Here is a 13,800-nt window from a genome sequence, read left to right on the forward strand (position 1 = left end):
AAGTTATTTTAAAAACACAGCCTGAAGGACTTCCAGAATTAATGTTTTCACATAAATCTGGAAATGCCCGTATGTCTGCTCAGGTCCCCAGAAAAGTGCATTTAGTTCATTCGTTTCATGCTGAAGTGTTAACATTTTAGGTTGTTTTATTAGGAGARAACAAAGAACTCCTGCCTTGTTGAAAATTTGTTACAGGAAAATAAGGATGAAGAGGTTCCAAAAGTGCTAATGCTAAGCATTGGAAACTGAATGGAGTTGTGCAGATTGGAAAAATTTCCAAGACATCTGGTAATTAGCTTCCAGTTCTCACAGAGTCCTATCCTGTGAAAGCTGCTGCTGCTTGTGGTGAAAGGGAGCAGGAGTGAGAAGCATAAGCCTGAAAAGCTGGATCTTTGTGTTCACAAATTATCAGTGGGCTATTCAAGAGTTTCTGACTACCCCTTTGGAAAACCAGTTCCTACCAAAAAAGATGTCTAGCATTTCTCCCTTTTCAGGATTGTCTTCTGTGCTGATTTGCTTGGTGCAGAGGGGAGAGGGAACAATCTACCAAAGCTGTCATGRCTTTCCCTGCCTTAGCCATCTGCCAGTCTGTCCCATGCCAGGTTGCTGCACTCCCCAGGGGCTGCACCCCAGCCCACCCCAAAATGCTAGAGAGGCTTGGGACTGCTGGCAGAGCTTCTCCAGGGAAGTTCGGGTGCAAGGGACCCAGGGCCAGGCCCGAGCTTGGAACTTTTGTTATTATTATCATTATTGTTGTTATTATTATTACTGTTGCTACTACTATTGTTACTTTCCAGCACTGTTGTTTTACTATCATTAAAGAAGAATTAAGCTAGAAGGAAAACTTGCCGTTGGAGTTAGTTTTGTATTTTGCCTTTTGATACACTTATTTATGCCCTGGTTATAGGAAACGGTGTGATTGAGGGATTTCTGAAGTTCAGGTATATAAACCTTCAAGCATTGAATGGGAATTGTTGAGACCTCGTGCTTTGGTTACTTATCAGTGACCTGGGAGATTTAATTCTGTACTCTGTTCTGCCCCTTACCTATGCAGTCACTTTCATTAAGTCATTGCCCTGTCRTGTCCATTATTCCATGTGTAAAACAGAATATTGATTGTGTCTGAGATACCTGCAGTAAAAATGGTTAAGATCAAAATGATTTATTTGCCATTCTTCTTTTTTATTTTTTTTGTTACAAATATTTAACCATCTAAATAAACATCAGTAATCATTCCCAGCACACGCACTACTAGTAAAAATGTTTATCCTTTTGGCTCTGAGTCTACTAAGTGCAATGAGCAGACAGCCTGTCTAAAGTTAATTTTTATAGCAGTGCAGTATTTTAAAATTAGGCRTTTGCTGCAAAGAAAAAGCTTTATTGAGATTTGTTGTCAGAAAGAATATTATTTTTCCTAGATTGCAGATGTAAGCCCGTGTGTGGTTAATGGTGTTCACTAAATTATACTGACTAAGAATATGAAGGAAGTAGAGTTATGTATGAATATATAATATTAGGACATGTTGGAAGAKATTATGCTTAATTTGTATATAACCTGATGAATTTTGCAGCAGTAGACATTAAGCTTATTCTTTCCATTGATAAATCATGCTCATAGCCTCAAATAAAACCATACACAGTGTAAGCCTTTTCTTAAGATCACAGCCATTACGTGTGTGTGTTGTAGAAGTGTCTAATTCCTAAATGTGGTGCAACTGGTGCAGCTACCTGAGCTATTGGAAAGAAGGGTTTAGCACCGAGTGGGGGCTGTCCATGGGCTTTTGATTTTCCTGAGGTCTGAGCTGCTCTATCCTACTSCAGGCAGTGAACTGCCGCTTTCCAACAGCTGCCTCGAATCTGGGCTGTGGGAGAAAATTCCTTTCCTTACAGTGAAGCTGCAGCATATCTTAGTCTGGTGGTACCAGTAGTCCAAGCTCAACAGCAGAATTCTGTGTGCATCACAAATTCCTTAGCTTGTCCTGAGCAGTGGCAGCTCGTTAGAGGAGGGGTAGAAAGTCCTGCTCCCAAGGCTAATCCAAACAGCCTCTGCTCCTTACACTASAACTATCTCCACAGAGAACATTTGCTTTGGATGTTAAATTATTGGTGGTAGAGGAAGCAATAGTTGGGCTGGATCTAGTTTTTCAATAACCAGATTTTAGTCGGTGAGACTTGTTTCACTTAGATATTTATTAACCTTTCTTTCCCCTGAAATGATCATTATTTTCACATTTTTCTATAGTGTAGTACACCTTTGTGGAGTGAAATGAACATATCAGACATTGATTTCTGTGTATTTGTATGCATGGTGCTTTTTCTATGCCTTTGAATTGCTGTGCTTTTGGAACTAAAGTTGGTATTCCTAGGGTGTTTCAATGTTTTTTATCCACAAATTACACTTATGTATTCTCTGTACCAAGTATTGCTTCAACTGTCTCTTTGTGCATTACACAAAGCAGATTCCTATCCTCAACTGCTTTTGTTTTGAAACTGTCCAAACACTCATATTTAACTACTGGAGTGGGCTAATGCTTTACAACCCAAATCAGTTCTGCCCTGTGCTTGGTACAGGATGGTTATTGCTCATAATGCCAGGTCATTCTACAGCTTGTGTACCAAATGAACAGAGAGAGGATCCTGAGCCCCTGCTTTATCCSTGCTGTAGCTCCAGAATGGCACTTGCAGAGTGTAATTCCAGCATGTTTTCAGCCAATTCAGGCTGAGCTGCTGCAGGCCCCACTTTTGCCCTCTCCCACTGCAGCAGTTCTTGTGCTGGTGCTGGCAGCCAAGCCAGCCTGCAGCCAGCTGCTGCTTCCAGGAGTCTGGGCAGCAGTCACTGCTTGYTTTCCAGCCTGCTCAGCACCACACAAGCACAGCTACAGGCATCAAGAGAGGGAAAGGAGTAAGAGGAGGCAAGAGGGTTGGTTTTGCTGGGGTTGTTTGGTTGTTGGACAGCCCCAGTCACCTTGCACTCATGTCTATTGGAATGTGTCGTACCCCTGAGATTGCTTTATATATTCAGATTGGCAAATTTGCAGAATTGTTTTGTTGAACATACAAAGGTTAAAAAAAAAACCCCAGTATCATATAATAGATTAGCTATACAAAATATTGTCAGCAATGATGAACTTGTCTCCTGCACTGAAAGTRAAGCTTGTCATTTTACTCTTAGCAGAGTTTAAAGCTCATAGCCAGAGTTCTGGTGTTCATTTCAGATCGTGAGTCTTGTGCATAAAGAAGAAGTGAGAAGCTCATTAATCAACCCTCAGTGTAGGAAATTTTGTTAGCCAGTATGGAGCCAGGACTAAAGACAAACTTTCTGAACACCAAACTGTCATGTTGAACAAGATTATTGAGTTTTGGCTGATCAGATTCATACCCCTTCAAAACAGTAACTATTTTCAGTTCAGATAGGCCACATGGTGACCCCAAGAATGTTCAGAAAGGAGCTGGACTTGAGAAGGTGTCTGTATGCGAGGTGGGGAAGGTCTTGGTGTATGAAATTGGAAAGGATAATTTTTTTTCTTTTCTCTTTTTTCTTTTTTCTTTTTTTTTCAGAAATACAGCCTTTTACTAATTACAGAGGTTTCCATCAGACTTGTATGGCTTCAAGTTAGGCACAGGGAGCTATGATGTAGCATTTTCTGGCTTGTTAGGCTCTACAGACTGATGTGGAAATGGATAGATGCAAGAGGAAGAAAGTATTTAAAAGTAATAATAGAATTTCATTTGGGAGAAAGCCTGTGCTAGGTTAGGACAGMAGACCAAGAACTGACTTAGATGATGAAAATACAGACTTCTTTTGAACAAAAATAACACATTTCARTGAAGGTGACTTCTCAGAAACTCTGTCTTTCTTGGTCTTTCATGAAGTACCCGAATAAATTGTGTTCTATCAATTGTACTTTATCCTTTTATGATATTAGAATAAATTTTTTCCACAACATTAATGCCGTTCACAAGTTTAGTCACAGAATCTGCCTTTAGGCTTGAATTGTCAGATGATGACGATTCTCTAATTCACCAATGTGCTTTCTGTCTTGAAAAACACTGTTCACGGATGTTCCTTTCAATTTTTGGATGAAGGTACCTTCCTTAGAAAACCAAACATAATCTGCAGAATAGCGGAAGATTTTTTAAATACATTAGTCACATTTTTAATACATTTGGAATTGCCTAATGATTAGATATGTGGCGTAGGTTGATACCTGGGAATTTCATTTGAACACCTTGGTTAACTTGCAGACTTAGTCTGTTGAAAATTGCCCACTTATTGTTCTTAGTCATGAATACTTTTAAGTTTACTACATTTTTAAGCCAGATTTATTTTTAATTTAATTAGGTCCTTTAGTGAAATTGTTTTAACTGTTGTTTCTTCCTCCATCTGAGGTATGTGCATAAGGGATGTTGGGAATAATAGGCTTTTCAATATTGGTAGGAAATCCTAAACTGGATTTTTCAGTGTCACTTAGCTTTTTGATATGAAGATTTTGCAGTGAAGAGTGGAGGTGGCTGATGTCTGAAACAGGGATGACACAGAATAACTGAATGACTTAGTAATAATGTCATTTCAGCCCAGTGGGTAAAGTGATGGTCTGGGACTTGGGAGATTTACATTGCAGTCATACTCCACAGCACACATTTTCTGATATATTTGTAGGCAGACACCTTACACTAAGGTTGCACAATTTCTCAGGTACCATGTGATTCTTTCAGTGTGAATTGCTAGAGTCAGTAGGGAGGCTAAACATGTTGAAGAACAGAATATGTGTGTATCCCACGTGAGTTTTGTTTGTGTTAGGGAGTTGAGAAGGATCCTCTCTCAAAGGAGAAAAGGAAACTTTTCCATGTTTGCTAAATCCAGTAATTTTGAGTGGAAGGAAAGTGGGAACTGTGTACCCACTTGACAAATTTCTTCCACAAAGTGATTTGGCCCTAGCACAAATTGAATGTATAATTGCGAGAAAATTGTGTTTTGACATTAGTACTACTGGTCTTTCAACACTGATGAAAGGGAGCTGATCTTTTATTTTATGCTAAATTAAAGCTCTGTTATTATGAACACATGGCGGAGTAGCAAGAAATGTTTCCCTTTACTGATGGTGTTGCTCTGTGTTTTATTAGGTAGAATGGATAATTTCTCCAGTGTAGGCATATGAGAGGGACTTCTGTGCATATTTCAAGTTAGTTCCTGCTGAACATTTGGTTTATTTTAAATTTCTTCATGCTTGCGAGTCCTGAGATTTCTCTTTTTAGAAACAACTTGTTTGGTAAACTTTTCTGTGTATTGCCTGGGTACAACTCCTCTGTCATATACATTGGCAATCTGATAYGTTTCGTTACATGGTTTAAGTTAAGTATTTCTGTTGAAATTTAGCAAACTGCGTTCTGATATTTAGTTACATTTTCAAAAGAAAAATTAGAGGAATTCTGCCTCCATATTTGGCTGGGGTTGTTCTGGAAGATGGAAAGGATCTGCTCAGACTTCGAACAGCAGCAAGAAGGGCCCTAGGAACTAGCACRAATACAAGGAGGAAAGTGATCTGGAGCTGTTGTAGCAATGAACCAATTCATTGGGGCTTTAGGCAGCGGAAAAGATGTCAGCTTTCCAAAATACCTTGCTTGGGTTTTCTACATATTACAGCTTCAATAGAATTAGCAAATGATTTTTTACTTGGCTTGCTTTGGAAACAACAGCGTATATTCTTCTACTAATGGCAAGTTCAGCACTGGAGGTTCTACCAGTCTAAAACATACCTTTCCCTTTGGGGTGAYTAATAGCAGATCTGCACTGGCTCAGATCCCCTGATGGTACARTGTGAATCAAATGCAGCCACATGGTTATATTCCTAACCCAGAACAAGCAAACTGCAGTGTAAGCCCTTCTCTGGCTGCAGGAGGGCAAATGACACCTGATTAAGCATAAAGCTAATCCATTGATGGTTTTTGAACGTGTATGGTTTGGCTAAGTTAGTTTAGTTTGGATCAGCATTTTGCTTTGAGTAGCCATGCTGCTTTTGAGGAGCTCTCAAGTTGCATTTGCTTTGCAGTGAACCATGTCCATGGGCAAAAGTTCTGCACTGCTTTTACAACCAGCTGAGTTATCAAGGGATCCAKGAGTTAAAAATAGGTTGGGTTTTTGTTKTTTTTGTTTTAATGGAACTTTCTAGATTTCAATCTTAAGGGCATGATAGACTTTAGGGAAGTAACAGAAGAAAATATTTGTTCACTGAACAAGATTCTTGAATCCTTATTTCCACAGAGCCTCTGTGGATCTGCTAGAAGCAGTAAATAACCTTTTTCAGCAAACATATGTAGGAGGTAGTTCAATGGCAGGTAAAATAAGAACAGTTGTAGCTATATAAAGAACACAATAGACTGAAACTTTTTCTTTGTAAAAGATTTCACATAACATGTAAACCTTAATAGTGAGTACCATATCAATAAGTGTTTTCTGCACACTGCAGGTTTTGATACATTGCTATAGACAGCCCTCATGTGTCCAACCTCAGAAAAATGTTGTAATCCAGAATWAGGGCTATACTTGTAGCTCTTGCTGGTGAAACCAGTATGTTTTCTGTTGTACTACCCAGATTCTGAAAGTAGAGGTGCTTAGGTACTGGTACTGATAATATGAATGCTGAGAATAAGCATTCCAGAGAGTTTTGTAAACAAGGCATTGAAAAATAAAGCAAATGGGAATTGCTATCCATGCTTGCAGAGGTCACAGAACTGAAAGCCACCCACAAACATATGCCTTTTAATTAATATTCATTTCCTTTCTGGTGCTCTGTAACCAAAACCACAAGAGTGCCTTCACAYTTGAAAAAGAGAATTAAGAATAAAAAAGGACCATTTTTAATGGACACATTTTCTTTAAAATGTTGCAAATATGAAAGCAGGAAAATAATTTGAACATCTCCGGACTCAACCGAGGTGTGGCTTGAGCAGGGCTGCGCTTTGTGCTCTGCCTGCAGGCAGCTGAGTAGGTGYAACCCCACTGTGGTGTCCTTGTGGGAATCACTGCAGGGGCTGACACTGCCGGGAAGTGTCTGCTAKCTTCTGCTGAGTCGTAGAGAGAGTGTGTTTGTTTGTTTCCAGAAAAGATTGCTTTGGCGTATATACAGAAGAATATGGAAGTGGACAGGTTGCAGAAGCCAAATGAGATGTCTTGACTCTGCTCTGTAGTCTTGTGTTTCCTCAAACCAATAATTCGCAGGGCTTTTTAGATTGCTAGTGAAGCAGGGGTATGTTTTACACCACTGGAAGTGAGACACCACTTCAGCTATTAAATAGAAATTTAACAAATCTCAATCAGAGATAATRATTTAACATTTTAAAGTKYTCTCCTTTCTCTGAGTGCAGAAAATTGTTGCAGTTTTGTGTTTCCATTGACATTGCAGCAATCTTTCCTCAGCAGTMAAGATGTGTTTCAAACAGAGCATTTTTTTCTTATGAGCTTAGGGCCTTGAAGCCTGCTTGCATTATAACCCAGTCCTTTTCTATATTGCTGGTGCCAGCGTGGAAGAGGAGAGCAGAGAGTAACACGCAGAGGGCCATTGCACYGGGCTTGTGGCTACCAGCTCCTAGATGCCTGTGCTCTCATTTGGGAAGGGTTTACCAGATAGTTTGACACTGGATTGGTGATGCACTTTAGCGTGACTGATTCGTTGGGCTGAAATATGTCACTGATTTGATTAATCCATTTCATTAATCTGATTGAATTYCATCCAGCTGTTAGAGGTGTATGAAAGAAAGGTGTCTGACACACAGGGCAAGAACACTAAGCTCTGCATTAAACTATAAAACAGTCATTAGGACATCTAATGCTGAAATTGAATTGCTCCATAGAAATTTGGTTTTCAAGCACAGTACTAATTAGCTATAAGCTTGATGAATGTCAAGGATTAATTGAAGCTTTTCAGTGGCCTGTGTGGGTTTTAAATATTGTCGTTACTGTCCCAATATTTCCAGTTCTTACACTAATTGCTTTTTAGGGAACACACATAAAATTATCTTTTGGAGTGAGTGATGGTGCAAATGGTTCATCATATTACCAAAAATGGACCTCTTTGCTTCTGGATTTCCCTTTTTTTCCTTGAAAGTATTTTTCTTCCACTTTTATGCATACATTGCAAAGGGAAAGGTAAGATGAGTGATTTTAGACTGAAACTTTATTTTTGGCAGCACTTGTAGGTTTTCTTTCCTAGCTGTGCTCTGGAGGCCAGCATTCTCTTCTTACCTACTTTCATTTTGGCAACAGGAGAATAGCTACAGCTTCATAAAATAATTTTTTGTTTTTTATTAAATAGGATGTCATCCAAATTCCATTATTATTTTGTCCTATTTATCATTCGGTACATTAAATGTTTACAAGATAAAAAAAAGTCTTGTAAAATTATGAATTGAAAGAGAATTCATAATCAAAATCAGCATTTTTTTTCTCAAATATGATCTTAATGTAAAAATAGCTAAATTTTTGGTGAGGGGATTGCAGATCTGTAATGCAGATTGCTCATATGCCTTGTCTCTGAGGAGTGTCTCCACGCTTGACTACATTGTAAAGCTGAATGTCCAACATGCCGTGTTACAGTCTGCAAACGTGTCTGTGACAAACATGTGAGGTGATGTGACATAGGAAGAGCCTGAACACTTGAAGGGAGGCTGCTCTGTGTGTCGAGCAGTTCCAGAACCACCAATTCCCAGGCTGCAGCATGGTGCCWTGCTCTGTTGCTCGCTTCATGTGCAATCATGTATGACAGTCCTCAATGCCTGCTCCTTGGCATGGCACAGGGAGAAGGATGGGGCTGCTTCAGCATGTGTCTGTGAAACAGAGGGGCTGCCTGGGAAGCTGCCCAGGGAGGGAGAATTAAAAGGAGATCTTTTGCATGCTGTATTACTGACTTATCTGTGTAGATGTGATCAATCCACTGTATCTGTGTGAGCTCAGTACTATTGCTCTCCATAGCAGTCAGTTCACTAAGTTTGGATCTCAGCAGGGTGGATTCAGGACCCTTTGTGGAAGCTTAGGTTAATTTTTATCCAGACTTGCTGAAAAATTTGATTTTTTTGGTTGTGGTTTCCTTGGTAGGGGGGATGTTTATTGTTCAGTTAGTTTTTTTTTTTTTTTTGTGAAGAGGTTAGATGATTACTGTGTGATAATGGCATTAGTGATAGCTCAGAAGTTGAGAAAATGCTTGTTCATTATCCATTCTTTCAAAGCTTTAATAATTAATTATGCAGTAACCCTTCCTCTAGTGAGCAATTGATTCAGTATTGTACTTCTTAAAATAAAGTATTTTTGCCTCATTGTCTCATTGCTGATTGCCCAGAGGCATAACACGAATATATCCCAAAGAAAACGGTTATTTGGAATGACAGTGCTGTAAGAAGCTCAATTCCATGTTACTTGTTTCTCTCTCTCTTCCCTAGTTTTGCTGCCCAAGGGTGTAACATTTCACTGTAGCTTATGAAACAAGTAGCAATAAATGTGTATCAATATACTTGAAAAGCCCATTTTTTCTGCAGGTGTGATCTCTTAAATGCTTGGAGAAGATGAGTGTGGTCAAGTTGGAAAACTTTTTGTGTATGAATATGATGGCATTGAAAGGGTGTGATGTAGAACCTCAGAGCAATCACATACTCAATAAAATAGGTCTGGGGATATATTTCAGACAGTGAAAGTCCGGTAGATCATGGTCATTCTGTTTCATTTCTGTCTCTCCTAAGGGACAGCAGAGTACCCAACTTTTGTGCCAGTTTAAAACACTGAACCCACTGAAATCAGTTGGAAATTAGGCAGGTGTTAAAAACAGGCAAATGATTTTTATTGAACGAAATGAATGCYGAAGGAAGTCCATAAAATGCCTCTCTCAAAAGTACATCTGACTCTTTCTTTACCTCTCTTTTGTCTTTATGCAGTGCCGGTCCTAAAGGAGATAACATTTATGAATGGAGATCTACTATACTTGGACCTCCAGGTTCTGTATATGAAGGAGGTGTTTTTTTCCTGGATATCACATTTTCATCTGACTATCCATTCAAGCCACCAAAGGTAAGGGTAAGGTTTTTATTGTGCTTGTCATTTATTCACACGATAACAGCCGAGTCCTCATCAGTTTCTGAATATCAAATCTACTCATGGTCTCTTGAAAACTACAAGGTCCAAAATCTTGGCTTGCAGTCTCAGAAAAATCCTACCTAATTCACTCCTTGATTACCACGGTCAATACTGATTTCCAAACTGCCAAGTGATAAATGAGATGATAATTCTGATGAAGAGGTAAGATTCAAGAAATTTTAGTTCTAGTAGAAGACAACACAAGACTTTCTTATGTTTCCTTCTTCTCATTCTAGCTACTAAAATATATGCATAATAGTCTTTTCTGTTATAAGCCAGATTCTCTATTAAATATTATCATGTCATTTCTAACAAAATAATAAAAAGCTAAAATAAGGTCACATACAAAWCTGGAGTGTTACATTTTGACTTCAAATTGGGTAAATCAGTGTGATGATTTCCATTRTTTTAAAATGTCTATTTACTACTGCTAAGATCAGCAACCTTGTTTGATGATGTTTTTAAGCAAAAGTTCTTTTTATTAAATTAAACTAATCTTAACTTATACTAGAATGTTAACTCCTTGCTCAGAAGTAGTATGGACATCTAATGAATTATAAATTACTAATGGATATTAAAGAATTTAAAGGTTATTCCCTTTTCCTCTCTCTTACTGCCAAATRACAACTCTTGACCAAATCACCAGAAAAGACACTGCAAAACTCCCCCAACTAAATACATTCTGCCACACAACATTCTACAACTTACAGCTTTGGGGGCTATAACTTTGTTACCGTAAATGTAATACCTTTTTTAATTCCCAGAATGATTACAACATAAAGAATACACAGTCTGTATTTCACATTTCTCTGAAACCCACAGCATTTAATAWGTTCTGAGTTAAGAATGTTATACTGAAGTGATGCACAGTTTTAGACAAATTCCTCATTCAAATCTTGTAGATTTCTTTTTAGAGCATGATAATTTTTGAATTTTCAGGATACACTGTAGATCCACCGCTCCCCCACATCAGTAGAAAAAGAAAACTTTCTGTATATTCTTGTACTTTATGTGATTAAAGCACTTAATATTCTTYGCTTCTTATTCGTGCAGAGCAATGCTCACATGCTCTATCACTATTAGTCTGAAGTAATTTAAAAATAAGGATAGATTTAGTTAGTGTGATAGCATTGTTTTGGCTGTACATTGTATTCTGCCTAATGAAGGGTAAGGACAAAGATTTCACTGTTAATTTAACAGGACTAATTTTCATAGTCTGTATTTAGGCTTTTGAAAGAAATAAAGATTGTCTAATATTGCATATACAGACAAGTTCTGCCTATTTCTTCACCTTCAGAAACTAAAGTAAAGTTATATGTGTGATTAGAATGCTGCTGATATGCAGTATTTTCATTAAATAGGTACAGTACTATAAAATAGGTCYTACTTTTTGTGGGTACCATACAGAGGGCCTGTATGAAAGCAGTTTATGCACCTAATCTCTCCACGATAGGTTTCTTAAAGGCAAGCCATGGCTACTGAAAATAGTCATTCCTCTGTTAAAGAGTTGTGGTTTAGAAGCAYAGTAGAGAGGTGCTGCTCCCGCAGAAGCTCTGCAGAACTTAAAGAGTCCCTCAGGCTGCTCAGAGCTCAGGGGCACCATCCCTGGGCAGTGTGGAATGACTCTCTGTGTCTCTTGTGCTATGATTCCAGGTTACTTTCCGTACCAGAATTTATCACTGCAACATCAACAGTCAGGGAGTCATCTGTCTGGATATCCTGAAAGACAATTGGAGCCCTGCTTTGACTATTTCAAAGGTTCTGCTGTCTATTTGTTCTCTTCTGACAGACTGCAACCCAGGTAAGGAGCTGATAGTTCACTGAGCAGGTCTTAGTCATTTGACTTAGTTGCCAGGGAATGTAATTTCTATACTTGATTGCATGTCGATTAAAAAAAATTTAATATTTTTTTAATTGGGGATGACAGACTCCAGGTTGGATATGGTCCCTGATTTAATGGCATTTTTCACTCCTGTGACATAACAGAAAATAAATAGCACTAAGTCCTTTTTTTTCCAAGATATGATGGAGAAAATAAGCTGATGTCATTGAAAGTCTGTATTGCAGGAGCWCCATCAAGTGAGTGTTCAATCCGGGAAAGGAGCAACATTCTCTTGACTTATAAATCCTGCATGGCAGAAGGGGCAGCAGGAAGTCTCTTCTCTTAAGATGGCAGCTGAAAGGCTTAATCGTGCAAATGGGAGGGAGGTGATGTTCAGAGAGAATTCTCCCTTTTTCAGAGAGACTTCCTTGTCCTGTGGGGAGGGGAGGAACTCTGCTGATTCTCAACAATTGTGTGAYCCATGTCATTAGGCAATGAATGCTAATTGCCCGCAGTCAGGGCAGGCACTGAGCAATAGTGGAAGGTTCCTTTACAGAAAGTGGTCACAGTTAGGGAGAAATGGATTGGCCTCTTTGATGACTTTGGAAGCAAAGTGGCTGCCCTTGGTGTGTTCCTGCTGCCCTAATACTGGCTCACACTAGTCCTGGGCAGCTCCCTGACATGAGAGAGCACTCACTGAATGTCCCCTGCACCCAAAGGGGTGAAAGCAGAGCACCTGGCTGAGGCAAGATTCCTTCATATGAAGATAACCACAAAAATAGATTTTTTTTCTGTTTTCTTTTTCTGTTCACTGAGTTTTGTTCATTGTGCTTTCTCAGAAATGTCTTATATTTTAAGAGCACCACTRTATCTCACAGCATTTTCTGGTCTAACAAAGATTATATTTTGAAATGGATACTGTGTTTTAAAATGTTTTGTTTGGAATTTTTTGTTACTTGTGGGATGGTTTCTGATGCATTTTCTCTGGCCTTTTGCAGCTGACCCTCTGGTTGGAAGCATAGCCACTCAGTACCTGACCAACAGAGCAGAACATGACAGGATAGCCAGACAGTGGACCAAGAGATATGCAACATAAATAACAAACTACTTGTGCAGTGTGAAGGTGCAGAAGGCAACTTTGCAGTGTGCAACAAATCTTTATAGCCTTTACAATACGGACTTCTGTGTATATGTTATACTGATTCTACTCTGCTTTTATCCTTTTGAAGACTGGGATACTGCCCCCCAAAAAGGTAAATGCTACCAAGAGTAGAGGTTTGTAGCTGTAGATTAGTTATGTTTAAAATGCCTACTTGCAAGTCTTGCTTCTTTGGGATATCAAAATGTATTTTGTGATGTACTAAGGATACTGTTCCTGAAGTCAACCAAATATTATAGTGCATTTTAGCCTAATTCATTATCTGTATGAAGTTATTAAAGGTAGCTGTAGATTACTAGGAATTATGTCATTTGTATTRAACCCAGATCTATTTCCAATATGTGGTACATGCTGTTGTGAAAACTGTTTTAACTTTTACCTTTGTCAGTTTGTAATGAAAGGATTTCCTTTTTCCCTTTGTAGCTCAGAGAGCACCCAGTGTATCATCTCAAACACAATAAACATGTTCCCTAAGGAGTAGTTTCTTTGTTTTCCTATTTTAAATTAATATTTTAATAAATTTAATTATAGTAACAAGGCGAGGCCAATGTATCACAGATCCCTGTGGATAATTTTTAAATTAATATACATAAGCAAAGGCTTGCTATTAAATGTTTAATGCGCACCTGTGGATTGTTTAGGTTTTCCCTGTTTTGTTTTTGACAGAACAAGTGAAATTCCTACAATTATTTGAAATTT

The 13,800-nt window shown here is 38.5% G+C and overlaps 1 protein-coding gene across 2 annotated transcripts in view; it reads left to right on the forward strand.

The window, feature by feature from the left end:
• UBE2E3 (ubiquitin conjugating enzyme E2 E3) overlaps nucleotides 1-13,578 on the forward strand; it is a 50,280-nt gene extending 36,702 nt beyond the window's left edge. For both annotated transcript variants that reach the window (XM_057363743.1, XM_057363744.1), the window contains 3 exons: nucleotides 9,922-10,054; nucleotides 11,774-11,921; nucleotides 12,941-13,578. In XM_057363743.1, the coding sequence (XP_057219726.1) occupies nucleotides 9,922-10,054; nucleotides 11,774-11,921; nucleotides 12,941-13,038 (379 nt within the window). In that variant the 3' untranslated portion in view covers nucleotides 13,039-13,578. The remainder of the gene's footprint in view (nucleotides 1-9,921; nucleotides 10,055-11,773; nucleotides 11,922-12,940) is intronic.
• The last annotated feature ends 222 nt before the right edge of the window (nucleotides 13,579-13,800 follow it).

This window comes from Malurus melanocephalus, unplaced genomic scaffold (genome assembly GCF_030028575.1).
Source record: "Malurus melanocephalus ecotype Western Australia unplaced genomic scaffold, MMel_1.1 scaffold_30, whole genome shotgun sequence".
NCBI classification, from domain to species: Eukaryota; Metazoa; Chordata; class Aves; order Passeriformes; family Maluridae; genus Malurus; species Malurus melanocephalus.